The sequence below is a fragment of the Lepus europaeus genome, chromosome 10, assembly GCF_033115175.1.
Source record: "Lepus europaeus isolate LE1 chromosome 10, mLepTim1.pri, whole genome shotgun sequence".
Lineage (NCBI taxonomy): Eukaryota > Metazoa > Chordata > Mammalia > Lagomorpha > Leporidae > Lepus > Lepus europaeus.
In genome coordinates, this window is record NC_084836.1 from 66,639,377 (window position 1) to 66,662,755 (window position 23,379).

Genomic DNA, 23,379 nt, shown 5'->3' on the forward strand with positions numbered 1-23,379 from the left:
GGGTGGGAGTGATTTACAAAGCAAAACCTCAGATGCTACTTCCTGAGAAGACCAGAAGGCACCAGATCAAAACAGCCTCCTCTAGGCGTTTATGACCCTGTCTCTACTCCCAACAGGAAAAGCACCCTCAATAAAAGCTGGGCCCACGCCCCCCCCTCCGCTCCAGGGAGGGGGAGACACCATCTCAAATGAGGGACCTGACCCTTACTCCTTTCACACACACACACACACACACACACTATTTACCAGACAGAACTGTCCTCCAATATCTGAGCAAAACAACAGCCCACAGAGCAGTTTGGATTTTGAGTCTGGGACAGCAGGAAAGGCAGATGTGATTAGCTAAGGCCCTGGCCTATACCAGTGCCACCTTGGTCCTCCACAACCCAATCTGGGCCAACCGGACATTGAAAGTCACCAAGAGCCTGGCTGTCACCATCCATGGCGGGGGGGGGGGGGGGGCTGCTCCAAGATTGGGGTCTTGGGTGGGGAGGGAACAGAAGGAAGGAAAGCCAGCAGTAGTTGCCCAAGACCTGAGCGGTGGGGGTGGGGTGGGGAAGACAAATGGCTTCCAGGCTGGGCTGATGGGAAGAATGGGGTGGGAGGGAAGGAGAGGGAAGTGGGTTTGAGATTGGCTGACTGTGTCCAGCCCAGGCTTCTGACCTCTGTCATGCCACACTTGGGCACATATGTATATCCTGTGTGTTTAGGTTTTTGGATATTGAGGGCCGGGGACTGGGAGAACCAAAGATCTGCTTTACCTCTCTGAGAGGTACTGTGATGTGGTTCCAAAATGGATTCCAGGTAACTGAGCCCACACTTCCCACCCAGCCCCCGTGGGTTTGCAGACCACAGAACTTGCTCTGAACACATGTAAAGAAGTAGCCACCTCCTTGGCACTGGCTCCGCCAGCCCACAGCCTCTTTACCAGAGCTTCTAGGTCAGGAACACCAGATACTGAACAAGACCCTGGATAGCCCAGTGCACCTTTCCCAAGTTCCGCATTGCATAGGCGCATGGACGCCCCCCCCCCCCGCCCTGTTACCATCTGCCCCGAAGTGGGAGAGGAACTTGAGCTCTTCTGCAAGGCTCAGGACAGGGGGCTCTATCACCCCAGCTCCCTAAGGCAGGTCTTCCAGCTCCTGGAATCCCATCAAAGCAGGCGAAAGAGATGCAACCAGACCAGACCCCACTGCAGGTTAGGAGGGCCCAGTAGAGATGGGGCAGAGTGGGAAGGGATGTGGCTTTCCTGGCCTTCTAACAGCCTTGTCTGCTCTCAACCCCAGAAAGCTTGAGTTTGGCACCCTGACTTCAAAGTTCCTCTCCTCTCCACCTGGGGGGAGGCGGGGCTACAGGGGCTCTCACCCCTCCCCCTCCCCACAGTGGAGGCTCAGAGAGTCCTGAGACACACAGAACGGAAGTCCAGGATGGTGATGTGTCAGCAATCCGCCCTCAAAGACCTAACTCAGCCAGTTCCAGAGAGGAGTGGTGACAAAGCTGAGGACTGCTTACCGGGATGCTAGGAGCGGCTGAGGCAACTCTTAAGAAAAAGTCTCTCTTCCCAATGCCTGCGGACTCCACCCCTCTTTCTTGTCTTTCTGTCCTCATCCCCTCCAGGGGACTTGGCAACCCCAGGGTGGTGCCAGCTGCTCTCCCACGAGGCTACTGCAACATTTGCTAGGGGTAGGCACATGTACGTGTGTGCTTCAGGAACTCAACAAAGAGGCAAAAGTGGTTGAAAGTATGGGCTCAGCGACTTCTGCCCTTCTCTGGCTTCTTATCCTAGTCCTTCCTACCCAGTCCATGCCACTGTCCCCAAACCAGCCTCACCCAGGAGACAAATAAGAAGATGGGTGTCCACATGCCCAGCTCAGCCTGGGCCATTCCTACTACTCCTGGACCCTTCATCCCCAGAGGAGGGCTCAGAGGCCCTGGTAGCTCCAGGAGGGCAGGAGATGGGGCGGAGTCTTGGAGGGAAGGGGAACCCAACCAGAAAATTAACCTTGGAACAAAGCCCTGGGGATGGGGGCGGGGGACAATGCCTGGGTCCGGACCTGCCAGCGGACTGGCTCTGCGCCCAGTCCAAGAGAGCACACAACATTTCTGTCGTGCACACCCACTGTGCGCTTCAGCAGCCTGTGCTCAGAAATAGGGTCTCACCCACTGCCTGCCGCGACCTAAGCCACGTAAACACAGCCATAGCCCATAGCCCTCGATGGCTGCTGACGGGGCACCAGCTCACCATCTAGCTCATTAGTCCATCGTTCTAAACAGAATAGACAGGAGCCGAAACATTAGCTGTTCAACATGGAAGCCCTAGTGATTTGACAAATGAGAGGTACCAAACAAAAAGACTCCAGTTCTGCTCCGTTCCCCAACCACGCTTAAGACAGTTTGATAAATCCAATGCCCCAGGAGTAATTCCAGAAATATCAATTAAAAGGGGTCTCCTCAATTCACCCCACCTGCTCCCCTCACCCCTGGCTCAGAAGAGAATGAAAACTTCTGAGAGTGGTAAGTGGAGAGGGGGTGATCGGCGAGAATTTGAGTTCAGGGCTGGAGCTCATTTCCACACTTGCCCTGTAGCCTAATGCAGAGTTCCCGCCTATGCAGCTCAGGGAATGGGACAGAACCACGCTGGGGGACAAGACAACACTCCAGGGGACTGTCCCCACAGCTTCATACCCCTGCACGATTCAGTTCAAGCTACGACTTTGTTAGAGACCAAAGGCACAAGCCACAGGCTGAGGGGGGCCAGAGGGAGGGCCAGGATCACTCCCCCCCTCCGAATCTGACCGAGGGCAGCCCCGGGAGCACGGAGGGGACGGTGGGAAGAGAGAGAGCCGGAGACCCAAATGCTTTGTTGCTGATTGGCTGATGGAGGCCATGTGACCCTGCTTAGCGCATTCCTGATTGGCTGCTTGACCTCTTCTAGGGTTAAAGACCTAGGAACAAAATGAAAAGCTTTCCGGGTTGGCTGGGGCACCTTGGCACCTGATTGCCTGCCCACCCCCACCCCCATCCCCAGTTCAGGGCGCTGGGCGTGGAAAGCCCAAGAATCTCAGGGCCCTTTTGTGTTTGCCCCGAGTCCAGGTGGAACTGACAAAACGGTAAAAACTGACCCGAAGAGCGGATTGTTGGAGGGAAGAGGAGGCTAGTGTTTAAGTGGACCGTTTGAGCCTCAAGAACAGAGAAGGGAGGGAGGGACTGACCGCCCAAGAGGCGCTGTGTGAATCCGCAAGAGGTGGACGGGCGCACACAGCCCGCATCGCCCAGCGCAGCGCCGCCTGGCCTGGGGGTGGGACGGGGGCTCTAGCTGAATTCCTGGTTAAAGACCTCCGGGAGGCCGGGCTGGGGAGGAGAGAGGCAAGTTACAGACCCTGGGGAATGCCTCCCTGCTGCTGGGATCCGACTGTTTCCGGAAACCCTCAGAATCTCAGCTTAGAGGAGACGGTGGGGAAGGAGGAAAGGCGACCCTGAGAATTAACTTTTTAGGGCGTTCCTGGACAGACCCTTCTGGGGTCCCAGTGCCTGTCAGGGAGGAGGATGGAGAGGGCAAATCTGGGCAGGGGTGGTGTGTGTGTGGTGGTGGCTGAGGCCCTGGGAGAAGGTGCGCGGGGGCGGGAAGGGTCCTCCAAGTCCGGCGCCCGTGCTTGCAGGTGTGGGGCTGGTCTCAGTACGCCCCCACCCCCACCCCAGCTTTGTGCCTGTATGTCCCTTCACTCTCCTGTCCCTGCTTCCTCAATCCCTTGGACAGCGGAGGGGATACTACCATAGCGACAGTTCCTTCCCCATCCTGCACCTGCGTGCGGGGCTGGGGGGCAAAGTGTGAGTACTGACCCCCATCTTGGGGAAGGCGCGGACCTGGCCCCAGCCCTGGCCCTCTGCTCCCCTCCCCTCTGTGCGCAGGCAGCCGCCCAGCCTCCAAGCCCTCCCTAAGCACAGAGGTTTAGCTGCCGGTGACCCACTGGGAGGGGATACGGGAAACACTGGCAGGTGCCCAGGACACGTGCCTCCCACGCCCGAAGCCTCTGCTGCTCCCTTCTAGAAATCTGACAGAACCCCAGCTTGGAGACTGGCCTCGGTGCGCAATGGCCACACAGGGCCCTGCTGGCTCCCTCCCCCCTCCTCTGGGTTGGGGCGCTTTTCTAGCCTAGCGAGGACATCACGTCTACTTCCCCGCCCACTCCGTGCACCTGACCCTCCCCGAGGGAACCCTTAGGTCTTGGGGACCTGGCTTTACTTGAGGCAAAGGCTCGGGATGCTGGGAAGACCTCAGGGGGAGAGGGATGCGTGAAGCCACAGTAGCCTGAGACAAATGAGGACTCCAGGTTACTGAGGCCGGGACAGCCGCCCTTCCTGGCCGGGTGCTGAAGGGGAGGGGGATACTTTGGGGGCTTTTTCAGGTGCCTCTGCGGGTCCCAGCAGCAACCTGTGGGCTCAAAGCCACAAAGCCCTCCTTCCACGCCGTGGTCCCCAGCTCCCCCCCACACCTGGATTCTAGGCCACTGGCTGAGGGTTGAACTCACCCCTCCCTGCAGCGCGGTGCCCCACAAGCACTTGGCTCTCGCGTAGGAGTTTGCACACTCCTACAAACGCCCACTGCTCGCGGCTCGGCCGCTGACTTTCTTTCCAACTGAGAGAGGGTCAGAGAGACCTTGAGGAAACTACAGGATGTTGCTAGAGGCAGCAGGGCCCTGGGGAGGGGACAGCAGGGCTGGGGGGGGGGTGGCAAGCCTCGGCCTGGGGAGGCCTGAGCTGGCCTATTCCCCCCTCCCCCGCTTCCAGAGTCAGAACTGCCTTCTACCAAGGGGAGGAGAGTTAGGAAATGTGAGGAAAGGTCTGAGAAAGGGAGCGAGAGAGGGGGAGAGAGAATTAACTTACAGTGTTCCCTGGGATTCATTTGCGAAGATGGAACCTCTCTCACCATCATCCCCAGCGCCGTAATCCCCTCTAACTGCCAGGCCCTCTGTCCTAGCATTAAACCTCACCAGCAGCTGCGTGGCTGGACAGTTAAGATTATATATGATGTAAATATATTGTGGGTTTGTCAGCTCTCCCTACACCATAAAACTTGGTTTAATGACATCACGTGGTCCCCCAAGAGCCACTCACGGGCTTGCCTTCGGGCCATTCACATAAATAACCTCCAAAAGTTTCAAACTCCTAAATTCACGTAGAAGCCATGCCTAGTCCTCCAATGCTCAGTAACACTAAAAAGCCCTGGTGGTGCTCCTTTGTCCCACCCCCCACCCCCTTGCAGGGTGGGAAGGGGGGAGAGGGTGGACCCTCATTTATTTATTTATTTACTTACTTATTTCCATAAGGACCTGTCGCCTCCGAGGTCGTGTTGATATTTTTTTCCTCCTATTTTTTCCTCCTCTCTCCTCTAATTGCTCAGAGTGGGCCGTGTCCCCCTCCCCCCACTCCCCCGGGAAGGTAAGTCACGCTTCTTCCCCTTCTTTCTCGCTGCCAGAGGGGGTGGGTTCCAGGGCAGAGTGCAGAGGCCGGCTCCTCGGGCTGTTTGGGACCCAGCAGCCCCCTGCATACTGCCCCAGTGCAGAGCCAGACCCTGCTCCCGGGAGGCTGTTCCAGGCTGGCGGGGCGCCAGCCACAGCCTGAACGCTCAGGGAGAAAGCAAGCCAGGGCCTCACCCGTCCCCTGTGCTGGGTCGCTGAAGCTGAGGCTGGGGCCTGGGCGCGCAGGTCTGCAGACTGTGACAGGGACGGGAGAGAGGCTGGCGCGGCTGTGTCCACCCCAGCCTGCTCACATGAAATCAACCCTGCAGCTCATACAGGAAGGAGAGGCCCAAACCCTGCCTGCCGGCTGGCCTGAAAAAAAAAAAAACACCCAGTGTACCCACCGTGGGGCAGGTATAGCCCTCCCGGCGGGAGGGGCCTGCAGTGCCCCCACCCCAGGCACAGCCCTTGCTTGGCCCCTGGTCTGTGCCCTGGGGAGGACACAGGGAGCCTGGGCGGCCTGGGAGGCTGGGGCGGGGGAGTGCAGACGCTACAGCTTCTTTCTTAGTTAACTGTTACCCTTCGGAGACGCCTGTGCTGCTCCACGCTCCACTGCTCGCCCAATAGTTTTACTCAGCATGGAGAAAAAATTAAAATAACTCCCTGAAGAAAATTACACATTTTATTTCAGAGAGACAGAGAGAGAGGGAGAGAGGGGCTGGGCCTACTGCTGTCTGCAAGTTGACGATCTCAGTGTTGCTCTGCGCTGGCAGTGTGGAGGGAAGGGTGGTAGCATGGGATGGGCAAAGGCTCTTGGGTCTTATTCTTAAAAACAAAAACAAAATGACAGTGCGGTAGCCAAGGTAGTAGGATTCAGTGAATTCAGTCCTTATTTAAAAAGAAAAATCCAGGCACCTCCGCATTAATCATTGTAAATGCTCCCCCAGCACAGTCCAGATCCCCATCCCACCAGTGTGGGGGCCTAGGCATGGCTCCAGGAAATCACCCCTTTGTAGGGGGCGGGAGAGGAAACGCAGTAAAGTTTTATGGACCCTTCCTGCATTTGTTTTCTCCTGCAAAGTGCTTCCTCCCCAGCCCATCCCAGGAGCCTGGGGCTGGGCAGAGCAGAGCACGGCCTAGGCCAACCCCAGGCACCACCTGAATTAGCCCCCCCCCCCCCCCCCGCAGCCATCCTCCTCCTCCACACAAAATCCCAGAGACTGAGATGAATGAGGGCGAACAGACGTGACTCGGCCACACGTCTATGCAGCTTCTCTCCCGGTTAATTGTCCTGCATAGCCCTAGGCCCCAGAAGGTGGAGGAAAGGGTCTGAGCACTTCCTGCCAGGCAGGTAGGCACTGCAGCTCGCCCTCCCCGCCCCCCAGTAGCAGAGAAAGCTGAAGCACACATGGCCTGGTCCCCCCAACACCTCTATATCAGGCAGTGGGCCCCCTGGCCCCAGGAGAGCCCTCCAGAGGGCCCAGAGGGCCCCGAAATCTAGCACACGGCGGAGCCATCGGTCCCTACAGATTAGCTCTGGCATGCAAGAGGCGGGGCGGGGAGGGCTGCTGCCAGTCTGGAGCCAGAGTGGGAACCGGTGCGCAGACCGGTGCGCTCTGCTCCGCGGCCTCGGGCCAGGAAAGGGGCTGAGTTCATCTCCCCTTTCTCGCTGCCCTTAGAAGTCCCCAGAACAATTTGTTTTTCCAGGGGAGACTTAAAGGCGAGGGGCCTCCCCCTACACCTCAGAGCCCATTCAGACACTTTGACCCAAACAGACGGGAGCCACGGCACTTTCAGTCCTGTTCTCGCTTCGTCTTTATTTGATATGACAAAATATAGCTTCCGGAAAGACCTGGAGTCAATAAATAGTTGGGCCATAGCGATGGGGCGAGAGGGCAGAGAGGGCTGTGGCGGGGACCGCGGACCAGCAAGGGGCCCAGCGGCAGGAAACCCCGGTAATGGAGCTAGCTAGCAGGCTGGGGCTGGGCCTGAGGACATGCAGCGGGCGGCGCAGGCTGGGGTGGGAGCGGTTCCCGGATTTCTCCCGTGGGAAGAGAGGTCCCCAGAGCACGGGGCAACCGAGGGGACCCCCAGCCTCTCCCCTTTTCATATGTAAATCTCCAGTAAGTGCACAGGGGGTTTAGTCACCGCAAAGAAGCACCCCAAGACTTGGCGACGGACTCCGCCAGGCACAGCCACTCTCTCACCAGCCTGCAGCCGCTCGGCCGGCCTATCCGGGAACAAAGGCGAGGGCAAGGCTGGAGGGTCGGAGCCAGGGGCCTGTGGCACCGGCCGGGACCACAGTGACTCGGCTGGGCCTGGCAGGCTGGGGCTGGGAGCCAGAGAGGCTGCCCAGGCCCAGGGTCGCTAGGTATCAGCCTGCACCGGAGCTGCCCGGTGCTGAGCTGAGCGGAGCTGAGTCCAGCTAAGGGGAGATGGGGCAGCCCCCCGCAGCGGGAACCCGGGTGGGTGGGGAAAGCGCTTTTTTGTCTGAGAGGCCCTGGGGGCCAAGATTCTAGCTCCCACCCCCGCACCCCAAAATATAGAGAGAAAAAAACCGAAAAGGAAAGGCGCAGGACCGAAGGCGGCTTGGGGGGCCCCGGGAGGCTCTCTGTGGGCCGCCCGGCTGCCTCTAAAGAGCCTCTTTGCTTTTCATTTTGGAATCTTTCTTCCACTTCATCCTGCGGTTCTGGAACCAGATCTTGATCTGTCTCTCGTTGAGACACAAGTTGTTGGCGATCTCTATGCGCCTCCGGCGAGTGAGGTAGCGGTTAAAGTGGAATTCCTTCTCCAGTTCCAGGGTCTGGTAGCGCGTGTAGCTGGTTCGGGACCGCTTGCCATCCGTCTCTGGAACAGAAACCGCACCCGCCCCCACCAAAAGCCAGGCAGGGGTGAATAGCATGTAGCGCCCCGGCGCCCCCAGCCCAGCCCCGAGCCCCCCACGCGCGGCCGGAGGAGGGAGGGAGGCAGGCAGACGAGGCGAGGCGAGGCGAGGTGAGCGCAGCCGGACAGGCCCCGCGGGCCGCAGCGGCCGGCCCGACCTGGCCAGGCCCGGGCAGAGGAGCTTCCGCCCCGGGCGGGAAACTTTGCGCGCGGCAGCCTTCGCTCGGCCGGCCGGAGGGGCTGAGGGGGGGTGGGGGGAAGAGGGAGACCCAGGCTCGGACCGAACAGCAAGCACCCTCCAGGTCCGGGCACCGGGGACCCCCCTCCCGCCCCTCCCGAGTCGCTGGGAGCCTCCGAGCGGCGAGCGGCGAGCGCCGGCCGAGCGGGCTCCGCAGGGGAGGGAGGGAGCCAGCCGCGGGGGGATCCCCGCGCCGGAGCCCCGCGCCGCTCACCCTTCAGATCCCTCTATTTTTTTAACTCCCTCCCTCTCCCCCAAAAATTGAATATTGCCTTTTATACACGTTTTGTTCCTATGATCCAATTATGTCGTCGTAAATTTGGACGCACACAGCCTCTAAGCCTTTTAGTGGACAGTTTTACGAGCCATTGATGCCTGGATCGTAAAATTTATGGCCGCAGGTTTTTTTTCTTTATTTGCCCCGCATGGCCTATAAAACCCAGGCGGACCCGAGCGCGCAAAATGAAGTCCTAAAGTTTACCGTGGCTCATGTGCAGTTTGGTCATCCACGGATAAATCTGTGGCGGGGCCGGTGGCTGGCTCAGTCCGGCGGGCTGCCCTGTCTGCGCCTGCTCCTCTTTGATCTCCCCACTGCTCTTAGCTCGCTCCTCCAGCGCCGGGCGAGCCGCCTTCTGACTGTACATCCCGGGGTTCAGAGGAGCCGCTTCGTCTCTGCCCAGCGCGTGTCCCGGAGCGGCCGCGGCGCTGCAGGCGGGGCGGTCGGGGTGAGCCCGGGAGTTGGCAGCCATGTCTACCCCGTGGAGAGAGTTGGAAGGCGCAGGCGGTGGGAAACTGATGCTTAAGTCCATTCCGCCGTAGCAGTACCTGGGTGCCTGCACCTCTGAGGCCGATCCATAGTTCCCACAAGTTTGCATGTTATAGGCAGGGATATTGGGGCTCTGCTTATAGAATGAATTGGCTACGTAGGAGCTCATGGCGGGGAGGGCCCAAAAAAAAAATTTCTGCACCCTTTTTGATTAAGGGTGATTTGTGACTCTTTGAAGTTGAGGGGTTTTTTGTTCTCCAAAGTGCACAATTTATAGGTGGAGATATCTCTTTCTTTATCCTATGCGCTCTTCCCAAATAAGGGAGCCTTAAATAGAGTCACGTGACTCCAGCGGCCACTCATAAATTTGGCTTGATGACCTCCGGGAGGTTAGTGATGGAAGCCTGCGAAACGCATCTTGATATGTTGGCAAAGCCCAACCAAGGGGGAGAGGGAAGTGAGAAGGGGGGAGAGAGCGAGAGAGACAGAGAGAGATGGAGAGAGGGGGAGAGAGAGAGAGAGAGAGGGAGGGAGGGAGGGAGGGAGGAGGCAAAGAGAGGAGACAGGGAAGGGAGAGGAAAAAATGGTTCTTGGAATTGGGGGGTAGCCGGGACAACGAGCCCACAGCGACACCTGGTGCCTACTTGTAGGAACTGCATCCTGACGTGCCGGCTCGCCTTCCGGCGGCTGCATGTTCCATCCAGTGGAGTAGAAACTGATTGTTGATGCAACAAGCCCCTGTGCTGGACTTTTACATTCTATTTAAATTTGAGAAACGACGAGGCCCCGCTTAGGATGCACAGAGGTGCTTTTATTTTGGAGTGGGTAGCCCAGTTATCCCCACTTCTGGGGTCTTCCAAACTTTGGAAATGGCTGTGGATAAGGGACTTAGGGTAGGGCGGCCCCTGCCCAGGCTGGAGACCCAAGGGGGCTTATCTCAGGCTCCCCAAGTCAAAGGTCAAAGTCCCTTTTCTTCGGAGGTGCTAAGCCCCCCCCCCCCCCGCCGCCACTGCGGAGGAGGCGCCTGCGAGCGCGGAACCGGGGACACACCCTCTGGAGAGCAGACAGGTTATGCAGGAGTAGGGCCCCTGGCGCAGGCAGCACGAGGCTCCAGGCGCGCTTTGCGCGGAGCCCGGAGGCCAGGCGCCAGGTGGAGTTGCTCCACGGAGACCTCACCATGCCAGGCACCCAGAGGTGGCCACACGGAGGTTTTCAATCGCGCCTGCGTCAAGAGCCAGATACAAGGCACTGCGGGACGGGACTGCGCGGCCTCCCGGCGGCGTGCGCTCCTCCGCCGATACCGGTGTCAGACGCAAACCCACGGCACTCGAGGGCGTGGAGGGGCAGCTCCAAGCCTTGCCGGGCCTTAGGAGAGCCAGGCGGCGGAGGAGGCCCTCCTTGGGCCAGGCCCTCCAGGGAGCCATTTCTGAGCTACCTGGGGCCTAGGAGAGGACCTGGCGGGCGGGGGGGAGGGGCCGGCAGGAGCCTGGGCAACCCTTGCCGCCCTTGGCCAGGGTCTCGGCCGCCCCTCGGCCCCAAATCTGATTCTTTCCTGCCTGCCTCTCCCCAGGAAATCCCCGTCCCTGCCAGAAGAAGCCCCCCTCCCCGCTGCCGGGGATCTGAGGAGTCTGGAAACTCCGGCGGATTTTTCCCCCACCTCCGGGAGAGACCCCCGCCACCCCCCCTCCGCCACCCCTCTCCCCCTAGGCCCACTCAGGTTTCTCTGGCTGGGCTTGGGGAGAGAAGGCTGGCGCTGGGAAATGGCCAAGGCTCCGGCCGCGCCCCTCGGCCGCCCCGGCCTGGGGAGAGAGCAAAGCAGCCAGGCCGGGGAGCCCCCCGCCCCCACCCCAGGAAGGAGGAATTTTGTCCCGGCCACGTCAGGAGTCCCAGAGCAGGCCGGAGCTCCGTTTCCAAGCTTTCTCTTTCGCGAGGTCCTGGAGCCGCTGCGTCCCGGCCCGCGGCCCCGCCGCCGCCGCCTCCCTCCTCCGCCTCCGCCACGTTTCGCCCCAGCCGGCCTGGCGCGGGCCTGGGGGCTTGGGCTCGCGCGCGGCCCCTGCCCTCTCTCCGGGCTCGGGGTTCCCAGGGGCGGCGAGAGAGGCCGGCCGGCTGCCCCCGCCCCCGGCGAAGTCCCCGGCCCCACGGCGCGATCGCGGGGGAAGCGGGAGGCCGGGGCCCGGCGCCCGGGGGAGGCGCGTGCAGGCGACGGGCGGACGCGGGGGCGCTTGGCGCCTGCTCCAGGCCGGCGGACGAGCGAATGAACAGAAATTCTCATCTAAACTTTTAAAAATAATATCAGTTTTATTAAATATTCGAGAACGGATCCAGAGGTCGGATTTATACAGGAGGGTAACACGAGGGGGCTTTATTTATTTATTTATTTTCTCCTACTGGCTAAACAAACGTCATTCACTTTTTTTTTCCTTTTTGCCGTTTTCCCTTTTTTTCCCCTTTTTTTTCCTTTTTAAAATGGGATTGGAACACTGACGGTGCTAAACATAAATATAAATACAGAGACCACAAATACAGCTAAAAATATTCACACAGAACCGGTCACAGTTTGTAATATGCCATAATGACCCCCAGGATTCTTTAAATACAATGTTGCCTGGGCTGGGCATTTGCCGGGGCAGAGGGGCCGGGCAGGGGCTGGCGGAGGGGCCGAGGCCTCCCCGCCCTCCCGCGGCTGCCAGGCCGGGACCTGAGGCCCCACAGCGGAGGCCCCGGGCCCGGGAGCCGGCGCTCTGCGCGCGGGGCCGGGGTGGGGGGCGTCGAGGCGGTGGTGGTGGTGGTGGTGGGAGGAGGGGGGGGTAGCCAAGTCCTCATTCGCAGGGCAATCTGTGGAGGCTGAAGAGAGGTTCAGGGGCTGAGCCCCCAAGGCCTGGGCCCGGGAAAGGGCCTGCAGACAAGCCGAGAAGGAGCTAGCAGGGAGCGAGGAGGAGGAGGAGGAGGAGGAGGAGGAGCAGGCGCGTGGCGAGAGCGGTGCGGTGCGGGAGGGGGTCCGGAGCTGACGCTCGGGTCCACGTTGGGCTCCCTAATTCTGTTTCAGGGCGTCCAAACACATCAGTTGTGCCAGTGAGAAGTACTGGAGTGTGGTTAGGGGCGAGGCGGTGTGCGGGGGAGGGAGGGAGCCAGGGAGAAGGAGAGACAGACGGGGGTGGCGCGCGCGGGGACACAGTCCTGGTCACTCTTTCTGCTTCTCCTCTTCTGTGTCTTCCCGCTTCTCCTCTTTCCCGCCCAGGCTGTCGGCGGCCGCCCCTCCGCCGCCCCCCGAGAGCGTGGACGTGAGGTTGGATTCCTTCTTCCACTTCATGCGGCGGTTCTGGAACCAGATTTTGATCTGCCGCTCGGTCAGGCAGAGCGCGTTGGCGATCTCGATGCGCCGGCGCCGCGTTAGATAGCGGTTGAAGTGGAACTCCTTCTCCAGTTCCAGGGTCTGGTACCGCGAGTATATCTGGCGGCCGCGCCTCCGGTCCGCTCCGTAGCCGACCCCTAGAGATCCGGGCACAAAACACACTAAAAGCCATCAGCAAAGGCCGCTCTCCGCAGAGGAGCTCGCCTCGCAGTCCCTGAGCCTCCCAACTTGGCCAGCAGCTCAGGGGCCCCCTTGGGCTGTAAGCCTTCTCCCTTTTGCTCTGCCCCACCCCCACCGGGGGACAGCCAGGACCCCCAACCTCCTCCAGCGCTCCCCTGGGGGTGAGAGGTTGTGGGTCCCAGAGAAAGGTGGGTGGGTGGGGGGAGGCGGAGCAAAAAAAAAAAAATCAGGCAGAAAGCTGGGGGTCTGAAAGATTATTTTTGAAAAAAAAAAAGAGAGTGGGGGATGAGGGCCCCATTTCTCCAGGGCTGGGGTCCCCCATCTCCGCAGGTGCCCCAACTCCTCAGAAGCTTCTCCCCACTTCTCTGCCCTCTCCTCTCCCCCTCCCTCCCTCCTCAGCCTGAGGCGACTTTGGGGGGCTCCCCCACCCTGGGCCCCCTCCCCTCATCCCCTCTGCCCTGTTCCTGCCCCCTCAACTCGCCTTGGAGCCCTCCAGTCGAGGGGGGCCAGGGCCCTGTGAGCAAGCAGGAGGCGAGCAGAGGGGGCAGAAGAGGGGGCCCTGTCTCGTCGGCGAGGAGACGAGCGTGATTGTTTTTATGGGGCCATAAAAAACTCTCTCCGCCCGTTCTTCTAGGGAAGCCGGTCGTAAAGCCAGTTCAGTTTATTTAATTTATATCTCGGGGCTGTAAAACTCACCACTGTGCGAATTCATTCGCTGCATCCAGGGGTAAATCTGGATACTGGCTTTCTGGTCCTGGGGCGCAGTCCTGCCCTGCTCAGGACTAAAATCCTGAGCGATTGAGGTCTGTGTGTTATGTCCTAAGGTGTTTTGTCTGCAGTTTGAAAGCATGTCTTTCTCCTGGTAAAAGGAATTAGATCCATAGTCATACGGCCCCCGGCTGGAACTGAACACGACATTCTCCTGTGGCGAATAAAAGGGAGTCGAGTAGATCCGGTTCTGGGCAACCGCCGCTCCATAGGTCGAGAAATGCCTCACTGGATCATAGGCAGTGGAATTGAGGGCGACGTTGGGGAGGACGTCCTGGCCCCCGGCGAGGTGGCAGGATAAGGAAGGGTTAGTGAAGTAGGAATTCATCCCTTTGCCTTTACCTGGTCGGGCTATGATTTCTTTAATATTTATTTCTGTCTCCAGTTTGTACTCGGAACTAGATGGTTATAGGGACGGCTCCAATCCAGGACAGACAAAATGACAAAGTCAGCTGACCCCCTTCCAGCCAATCGCAAGCCAGATGTCAAGAAGGGGGAAAAAAATCGCTTCTGCTTCTGTTGATTCCCTAGTTGAGACTAAGTGTGTGCTTTAAAAGTGAGACTTGGATTTCTCTTAAAAATATATATGCAAGGGAACTGGTTTGGGGGCGAAGGAGGGGGTGCGTGCCCGCCAGCAGGGGCTCCCCCCCCACCCCCCAACGCCAGCTGTGCTCCCGGGGAATCTCTCAGCCCCAGCTCACTGGGCTGTGCTGTGACCAGAGCCAGGGCCGGAGAAATCCCTGTATTTTCAATCTGATTTCTTATTTTATAACTACCTCCTTCTAAAATTACGTCCTGATGACTCCGTGGGAAAGATTCCCTCCCAGCTCAGGGGGTTCCCTAGAAACCCTCCAGGAAGTCCTCCCCTGATACTCTCTGGAGTGAGCTTCCATCACTGAGCCCGTATATTTTTTCCCCCAACAATTAAAAAAAAATCAGAAGTCGAAAGAAATTACATGAAACCTCACAGCACCAGGAGGGAGGAGGGTGTGGCCCAGAGTCTTGGGTGCAGGGAGCATGGTGGGGGCAAGCAAGTCTCGAGTGGGCGAAGGTGAGACTTTAGGGTACAGTGGCAGAGCTGACCTGGGCAAAGGGGCCATGTGTCTGATTTCCTGGGCCTCATTGCTCCATTCTGCCTCTGCTTTGGGACCCTCCCCTCCCTTTTTTTGGGGGGAAAACTGTTGCAGCATTTTTTTCCTAAAAGGGAAAATGTATAAAAATACAACAGAAAAGGAAGAAAAAGTAGTAAAAGGTGGGAGAGAGTGTAAAAGGAAGAAGAAAGCGAACTCTGAGAGTCTTTCTAGAGACATCAACTCCTGTTTATGTTGGTGAGAATTTATGATTTGGAGGCAGCGAGCGCGGTGGAGTGATTCACAGGGGTTCCAGGCAGAAAGAGAAGGCTGGGCCAGTGAGGCGCTGGTGGACAGTTAGCTCCTTGCAGTCTCAAGCCCCTGCCCAGGTCAGAAGCCCCCCAGCCCGCAAGGAGGCATCCTGGGCCCAAGCTCTGGGGTTTGAAGACTCTAGGGAAAGGCTGCTCGTGGAGAGCTCCTGCCCAATTGCCAGTGTGGCTGGGGCTCTCAGCAGCCTCTGTTGCTGTGTCCCCCCCCCACCCTGGGGCTGAGGAAAAGGAAGAGCGGGTTAGGAACAGGCAGCTGAGGCCGAGGTTTCTGAGGGAGCTGCAAAACAGCGGAAGGTGTGCAGATGGGCGCTTTCTCCTGATGGAACCCAAACTTAATCTGATGTCTCGACACAGGCAGAAAATGCTTCGAGGTGACAAAGAGGGGGTGGTGGGGTGTGCGCGGGGCACGTACTGAGAGCTCATATTTTCCCCTCTATCATTTTTTTAGGGGGGGCACTGGCTATAACAAGAACCCGGATGTCTCCGGATTTTATGATCTTTTCCTTCTGTGTAACAAAGCGGAGTAATCAATGGGTGGCAATAAAGCCATAAACAGGACTACGCTGGGAAAAAACTCGTTTATTCGTCTTCTGTAAAGCTAAGGTTTCCCTGGAGTGTCGCTAGGGGGGAAAAATAAAGTTTCGAACCCCAAAGCAGACAGTACGTGGAGCTGGTGGGGACCCCATGCTAGTTACTACGTGAACCTTGCGAGGGGCTCACCGGGGTCTTCCTGCCAGACAATTTGTGCTGGCTTTGAAGAAAAAAATACAGCCCCAGTCCTTCGAAAAGGAGGAAAGTTGGTTGGTATTTAGGAGGTAGGAGAGAGACCCCTCCCATTAGGAAGGTTCTTCCGCTGGGACCACACTTTCTCCTCCCCAAGGAAATAAAGGTGAAAGCAGATGGGGGGTTCTTAAACTGAAGAGGAAGAAAATTTGATCTCATTTTGGGGTGACATGGCAGGTACACAAGCAGAGACACCACACATGAGTTGCTTTTGGCTCTCCAGTCCAGCTGTCCTCGAATTCATGGCATGCCTGGGCAGAGGTTTCTAACAGCTGGCTGGGGCCACAGCTCCCCCCCCCCTCCCGCAACCAGGGCAAGAAGTAGGGGGAGAAGAACAAGTGTGGAGGGGGCGAGCCTCCTGGAGGCTGAGCCAGGAAGCACCCCTGGCCACAAGTAGCCTGTCTCAAAGCTCCCAGCTTCTGCTCTGCCCTGAGGGTAGCAATGGAACAAGTAGAAGAAGCAGGAAGAAAGAGTAACCCCCCTAACCCCCCATTTCAGAGAGAAAGATTGCTGGAGGGATAAATCATGTCAGTGATAATTCCTTCAAGATATTAAATTGTTGCAATGTACAACAAATTGAATGATGGAAGATAGGATCCTTAATGAGGTTTTGCTTTCAATGATTGTTGATCTTCCATGTATTTTAAAATCTCTTTTATGGGTGGAGGGAGGAAAGGACCTTGGCGGGGGAGGGTGTGGAAAAAAAAGAAGGGGTTCCGGGAGAAGGCATAAGATACAGCCCCCCCCCAACAAGGACGTCTGGGTTTCCTTGGGCCTCTCCTCAATTCGGTGTGGAAAAGAAGGGGGCCCCAAAGTTGGGGGAGATTCTCTTTTGGGCTCTCGGGGGGTGGGCGACCTAAGGAGCAGAGTGTAAGTCTCAGGCCCGGAAAGTTAAGTGTTTTATTACGTCCCTAAACAGAGGGCAGGGACTGAAAGGTCTCGCCGATTCATAAGGAACAGAAACCAGCTGCTGGGGAAGCAGGCAGAGAGGCTGGCTGGAAGGGCAGAGCGGGGGAGGCGGAAACACAAACGCGTTTCCACACGGCCACCGTTGATTTCTCCCCCCCATCACCTTCCGTTCCTGCCCGCCGAACGAAGCTCCCTTCGTGCAGTTTGATCTTTAATTATGCGGCTGGAATTTGCTGGAAGGCTTCGCTCCAAGGGGGGAGAGCAGGTCAGATGAGCCCAATCTTCCCTCCATTGGGTTGTATTTTCCTTTTCCCATTTCATGTTAATTTTATTTGGGGGGGGGGCATAAGAAAGGCTGTCAGTGGGGGAAGCTAGCACTTGGATTTTTCTGCATATATTTATATTTTCCTGTACAATTTGTCTGAAAACAATTATGGAAACTCATCAGCAGAAGCAAGAACAGATGTTTTATTAAAACTGCAGTTGAGCTCTGTAAATATGCACACAAGTCCCAGGCAGGAGGGGAGAGAACTTGTTCTTTGTTTCTATAAAACAAGCCTGGGGGAATCAGAGGACACCTCCTATCAGGCCCGCAGGTCTGCGCCCGGCTCTGGACCCCGCGGCCCCAGGAATTAGGCATTCGAAGGGCGCTTTAGCGTCCTGAGCAGATTTTCGCGTTGGGAGCTGTAATTAGTGGATGTAAAACCAGCTCTCAGAAGACACAGAAAAGGGTACAGTTGCCATTCGCTGTCCCGGTGCTCCCCGCCCTCTCCCCTCCTGCCCCCCTAGCCCAAGCACACCCTTTTCATGAGCACTAATTATAGGGGAAGAATTCAGCGCTTGTGCCTAGGGCCTGAGTGAACTCCCCAAGGCTAAGGGGAGAGTTGGAGATCGGCCACTTGGGGGGTTCCCAGGGGGAGTTAAGTAGTCCCATCCTAGCCCCAGCCGCTTCAGGTCCCCCCCAGAAGCTGGGGGCCTCTGCGGCTCTGAACTGGGCAGAGGGTAGGTGGACCTGCACCCCAGCCCGAGACAGGCTCCTGGACAGGCCTCACCTTGCCTTTCACACTGCTTTGCTTTTGCTCTGGAAAACATATTAATTTCTCGGGGAGGTGTGTGGGCAGGGAGGGAGCCAAGGTCTGGAATTTTTATTTGAGGGTGCTCTTTTCCAGAGGTTCTGCCCTCATGTGTGATGCCCGATCACCTCAAACTCTGCACCCTCTTTGAGACTCACCCACCCTCGCACACAGATCCACACACTCCAGTCCTGGCTGCCGGCGCCACCAGCTACAGCTCGGCGCTTCCGCTGGCTGCTCAGGGACCCCAACACTGGGGCCGCAGGACTTGGGTGCTGGGGTGCAGGGAAGCCTGTGGCCCCACCACCACCCCTAATTCTCTCTGCAGAGTGGGAGAAGGCGGCTGCCTGCCAGCTCCTTTTGTGCCCCTGGGCGAGGGCTAAAATCCCTCTTGCAGAGAAGCCGAGAGTTTCAATCACTGGCTCCGCTCACTTCACAATCGCACTGTTTGGTTAAGGCTTTGCTGTTCTGAAGCCACTGTTCAGTTGGCCCAACTGACTTAAGACGAGATTTCTTTTTTATTAAAAAAAAATCAAAAAATAAAATTCGTACTCTAAATGCCTGCTGTTTGGGGAACAAGGTCCTTTGATCTCCCGTGGAACTAAGAGTCAAAACACTGCCAAGCTCCTCCTGGTCTGCCCGAGAAGGTGAACGCAGGGGACTCCCCCTCCCCCACCCTCAGCTTAGGGACCAAAGCAGGGGCTCACCCCAGGGGCTCACAGATATGGTGGGGGGACGGTGTCTGCGCACACACACCCCACACCCATGCACGTGCTGCATTCCAAAAAGGAACACCCTCCTTTCAAAGTTCTGGCGTGCAGACTCTTGGGGGGGGGGGTGGTGAAATTTGACACACCCAACCCAGAAATGGATCCCAGTTTGGGGGTGCAGATATTTTGGGGACCTGGCTGTCACGGGCCAGCTGAAGGGAGTTGGGGGTCCGCCGAGAGGGAGGAGGAGGCCGGATGGGGACTGAGAAGTGCCCCAAACACCTCTGAGGCCTGCACTGGCCACTCCTCGCTTGAGCGAAGTAAAGGTTAAGAGCCTGTCTGAGCTGCTGCGGGTTACTGCAATGAAACAGGAAAGAAAGGTGTCGTTCCTCTCCTCCCTCCCTCTCTCCTGACTTCTGCCGGCCTTCCCTTCCTGGCACCATACTTATTACTGCCACCATCAGCAGACACAAACCCTCACTCTGGTGTTTGCTCAGGTTCTCCGTTCGCTTCTTGGGCCTCTCAGGTTAAAAGTAAAACAGGTCACCAGCACCTCTGTCCCATCACACTCAGGTCTGAGCCCCCTTCCAGCTCCATTTGGGTAGAAAAAAGAAAAATCCTTTCTGGCTTTTGGGGGTCTGGCCCTCTAACCTCTCATCTTTATTCCAAACAGCTGAAGGGGGGACCTGTGGACACCCTGGGGACATAGCAGTGACCCCAGTGTCAGATATGTTGGGTGTGTGTGTTGGGGGGAGCACAGCAAGTGGCTCTGCTTGGTCCAGGAGAAGTTAAAATTCAGAATACCCAGGATATTTTCAGCTCCCAGCTAAAGAGGGTACCCGATGAGCAAGAAGGGGTCAGAGCTGTTCTGCACTGGACTAAAAGACGCCCAACTTCCGGCATCTCGCGCCCCTCAGCGCTGAGCACTGCTTGGACCCTCTAGGAAGGTTTATGAGAATTGTAAAATGCAAGAACTTGGCGTTTATGACGTCACGGCGAGCTGCCATATGGAAACTGTAAATGTCATCAAAGTTCTCCACGGAGGGGGAGTTCTGTGTGCGGGCGCTCGGCTTTCTCTTGGTTTTCTTCCTTCTTTCCCCCTCTTCTGTCCCCCTGTCTAACTTCTGCTTGAAAATAAAATGTTATTATGTTCTGGAACAATAAGCCAACCATGAAACACCCTCCTCGTTCCCCTATAAATACTTTTATCCTTTATTGTTTGCAGATCTGAACGAACCATTTAATCTGTGCTGCTGCAAAGAGGGAGCTAGACCGGGAGGGGGAAAATTAATTTCAGAAACGAGAATATCACTTTCTTCGATGATACTCTTTTAGATTCGATAGCCAGGAGCGAAATTAAAGGCAAACAACGGTGTCTCCGACTCTACACCTGGTGGGGCCAGAGATTTATAGGATCTTTAGCGAAGGGGCAATTTAATTTTGTGAGATTTGCTTAAATTCACCGCACTTTTGGGGGGCTGAGGAAAGGGGCCAGCGACACGGTTTATGGTAGCTGTATGAATCCGCCAACACTAACCTGATTGAAAACCCAACAACCTACGTCTCAGGGAAACTCCTGCAGAATGCATGGGGGAAGAGGGGTGAGGGGGCCCCAGCTTTCCCAGTGACTGACCCCCCATTCACCAAGCAGTTACCAGGGGAAAGAAAGAAAAAGAGCCCAGGGCATGTGGAGGGCTGCTTGCGAGCTTCCCCAGTACCGGGACATCCGGGGGTTTACAGTGACCCCACACTCCCCCCCACCCCATAAACAGCTAGGCTACTTCAGGACAATTCCTGTTTCCTCGCTCCGCGAAGGGCCGGGAGGGGGTGCTGGGGAGGGGAGGGAGTTGGGGAGCGCGCCCCGCACTTTGTCCTCCCGGGCGGGTGTGCTGGTTTGGCGGGTTTCAGACGCAGGGTGGCAGCAGACAAAACAAGTAAACAAGTCACAGACACAATAAACAGGGGCAGCTGCGGCGCGGCGGCAGAGGCCGTGGGCCCGGCGAGGGGGCACTGTCCTGGGGGCACGTCACCCTCTGCGCCCCAGGTGGCCGAGGCCCGCGCTCGGGGCCGGCGGAGCAGGCTTGCGAGAGAGAGCCGAGGGCTCGGCGCGGCGCGGCGGCATGTCTGGACGCGAATCCTAAGAGGAACCTTTCGCCCAGCGGCGGCGGGAAAACCCTCCTGGCCCAGCTCTGCCCTTACTTTTCTTTTATGGGTTTTTTTTTTTTTTTAACTGACATTTATATTTCCCCTCTGCTCTGTCTTTTCGTAGCCCTGGAAGCGAGAAAGGCCGGAAAAGAGGCTCCGAAGACTCGAAGACTCCGCAGCGCGGACTCCGAGGCGCACAGGCGGGGCCCAGTGTGGGTCCTGCTCGGCCTCCAGCAGCCTCCCCCCGGCCTGGCTTTGCCCTGGCTCAGGTAGCCGAGCGGATTTTAAACGCATTCCCGTGAGTCTCCAGATCTGGGTGTTTGGGGGGACCCCAGAGAGATCCTAATCTGCTCCCACAAATGCAGGCAAATCTGGGGTGAGCAAGGAGAGACAAATGCTGCTGCCTCCCCGGCCCTCTGGCTCGCTCCTCCACCGGCCTCGCCAAGCCTCCGGGCTGGCCCCTACCTCAGCACACCGCCTGAGACCACCTAATCACCCGCCCAGGAGCACCACGGCCCACTGCTGGGTGTTCAGCACTGCTCCTGGGCCCGCCACAGCCGTGAAAGAGTGCCCCAGAATTCACTTGCAAGACCACTGGAGTCCCCAACAGTCTGCAAGCTGGGGACGTTTGAGGGAAATACCACGAGAAATCCAAAGGGTCTGGCATTTCCCCAGCCCAGGGAAGGCAGTGAGGTCTGGGAACGCCTTTGTGGCACCCGTGGGTTCCTGGAACCCGCCTATCCCACCTCCAGCACGCACACAGGGCCTCCTGGCTGTGCCCTGTGAGCCCACGAGCTCACTCTCATCTATGAGTGAGGGCTAACAACATTTCGCATGCACATAAAACGGTGTTTGAGCGAATCTAGGCATGGTAATACACAATTAGCCGCCGAGGAAACATGAGTCTGTGTATATACACGCACAGGTCTGAGTCTGTACATTTGAGCCTGTTCATAATAAATGTATGAAAGCTCCCAAGCCTGGTTGCAGAACACAACAGCCAACCCAACAAGGTCGCCTTCTCTCAACAAGGTCGCCTTCTCCGTGGGGATCATTACTGTCACAACGGCGAGAGATGTCCATTTGCTCTTTAGTTAGGAGACAGCACATGAAATACACGGATGGCAGGCCTGACAAAGCTCCTCCCCCACCCCCAGTGAGGGCCAGGCCTGAGAGTGCCCAGAATGGGCTCAGAGAACACTGGGGGCCCTGGGCTCCGGGCAGCACTGCCAGGCCCAGATCCACAGACCCAGTGTCTGGCCAGCCTCAGCCCTGGGTGTGCAGAGTCCTTGAGCCAGATTCTATTCTCAGCTCCTCTGGCTATTATTAGATAATCACAGAGCAGCTCTCCTGCAGCAGGGACCTTGTCTGCAGGGAATCTGGCCTGCAAGAAGGCTGAGGTTGCCACTGGAGGCCCCCGCCTCGCGCTTTCTGTTGGAGCTCCACAGAGTGACAGAGAGAGGCGAAAGAAAAGCGAAAGTAACGAAGCAGAGGGCTGGCCTTGGAGATCCGCCTATCTCCTGGCCAGACTGGAAAACTGAAAACCAAGGCCAGCCACTGCTGCCCCCTGCTCTCTCTCTCTGCATCCCTCTGTCTCAGCAGGACCAGGATGGGTTTAGGGATGCAGGGCACCGGGCAAAGTGGGGGCCTGCGGACCCGAGCCAGGAAGAGACAGAAAATCAATGCAACTTCCTGATGTGGGCGCAGGATGGTACTGTGAACCCATCACCCTCGAACCCTAGCACCCCTAGATCTCACGGTCAGCGCCTTTCAGTTAGATCCCTTGGTCCCAGAGAAATACCCCCAGCCTGGCCCAGGCCCGCCCCTCCGATGGGAGGCAGCCCCTCTAGTATCCCAGGTGACTCCCCGGGAGCCTGAATGGCTTTCTCTGGGAACGGTTCTCTTTCGGGGACGAACAAAGGAGACTTGTGCACACACCCCCACCCCGCGTCCGTGCGGCCATCCGCAGGGGCGGGGGCGGACGACACACAGGCGAAAGAGAGAAACAGAGGCCTCACCGGTCGGCGGCTCCCACTCTACGCCAGGAGAAAGGCTCCCGTTTTCGGGCCTCTCGGCCCCTCCACCGTTCTCCCCTCGCCCTCCTGAGCTCCCTCCGACTCCGGGTCCCCGGGACGTCAGCCCCAGGGCCGCGCCCGAGCGGCGGAGAGCGCGCGGCAGCCGGCGCAAGGCAGCAGGCTGGGCCCATTTGGGGACAGCCAAGCGCTTTTCTCGATCGTAAACAAGGAACGCGAAATTAGCCCTTCGGCAGACGCCTCTGCCGACACACAGTCCTGGGGAGGCGGGGGGGGTGGGTGGGAGAAGGGGGAGAGAAAATGCCATTTCTTCCCTCGGGAGAATACCTCCGAGGTCTTTATGTCGGCTGCGAAAGGGGAATTTTGGGGGGGCAGGAGAGGAAGGGAAGGGGGCTGTGGGGGGAGGGGACAGAAGATTCACCGTTATTGCAACCCAGGGGGACGTATTCCAATTGCAGTCCAACTGGATTTTTAAGAATTTGATAAAAACGGATTTTTCTGCCCCCTCCCGTCCCCAGCCCCCACCCCAGGCAATGGGTCAGGGTTTAAACAGGAAATCGAGGAGCGGTCCCCTCCCCCACTCCGGCTCGCCGCAGAATCCCAGTAGCCCTGTGTGGATGGGGGTGTCTTGGCTCCTATTGAAGGCTGAGTGTAGCCCCAGACCCAGACCTCCCCAGAAAG

At 57.9% G+C, this 23,379-nt stretch overlaps 3 protein-coding genes across 5 annotated transcripts in view; all 3 read right to left on the reverse strand.

Annotated features, from left to right (window-relative positions):
• The window catches only part of HOXC4 (homeobox C4), a 36,818-nt gene that overhangs the window by 11,544 nt on the left and 1,895 nt on the right, over positions 1-23,379 (reverse strand). The window lies entirely within an intron of this gene.
• On the reverse strand, positions 6,744-9,799 carry HOXC5 (homeobox C5). Its single transcript, XM_062203560.1, has 2 exons — positions 9,062-9,799; positions 6,744-8,306 (listed from the first exon to the last, which is right to left on the reverse strand). The coding sequence occupies exons 1-2, from the start codon at positions 9,513-9,515 to the stop codon at positions 8,092-8,094; spliced, it is 669 nt and encodes a 222-aa protein (XP_062059544.1). The 5' UTR covers positions 9,516-9,799; the 3' UTR covers positions 6,744-8,091.
• On the reverse strand, positions 12,094-20,535 carry HOXC6 (homeobox C6). Of its 2 annotated transcripts, none has more exons than XM_062203559.1 (2): positions 13,575-20,535; positions 12,094-12,835 (listed from the first exon to the last, which is right to left on the reverse strand). In XM_062203559.1, the coding sequence occupies exons 1-2, from the start codon at positions 13,972-13,974 to the stop codon at positions 12,528-12,530; spliced, it is 708 nt and encodes a 235-aa protein (XP_062059543.1). In that variant the 5' UTR covers positions 13,975-20,535; the 3' UTR covers positions 12,094-12,527. The 2 variants fall into 2 exon arrangements, with proteins under 2 accessions (XP_062059543.1, XP_062059542.1); XM_062203558.1 differs by having other exon boundaries at positions 12,094-12,859.

What these genes read in the sequence shown, in the direction of transcription:
- HOXC5 (XM_062203560.1), bottom strand. Translation starts at nt 9,515, where the DNA reads ATGAGCTCCTACGTAGCCAATTCATTCTATAAGCAGAGCCCCAATATC. An exon ending in CAAACTGCACATGAGCCACG is followed by an intron (nt 8,307 to 9,061) that starts GTAAACTTTAGG and finishes TTTCTGTTCCAG; the next exon opens with AGACGGATGGCAAGCGGTCC.
- HOXC6 (XM_062203558.1), bottom strand. Translation starts at nt 13,974, where the DNA reads ATGAATTCCTACTTCACTAACCCTTCCTTATCCTGCCACCTCGCCGGG. An exon ending in GCGAATGAATTCGCACAGTG is followed by an intron (nt 12,860 to 13,574) that starts GTGAGTTTTACA and finishes GATGGCTTTTAG; the next exon opens with TGTGTTTTGTGCCCGGATCT.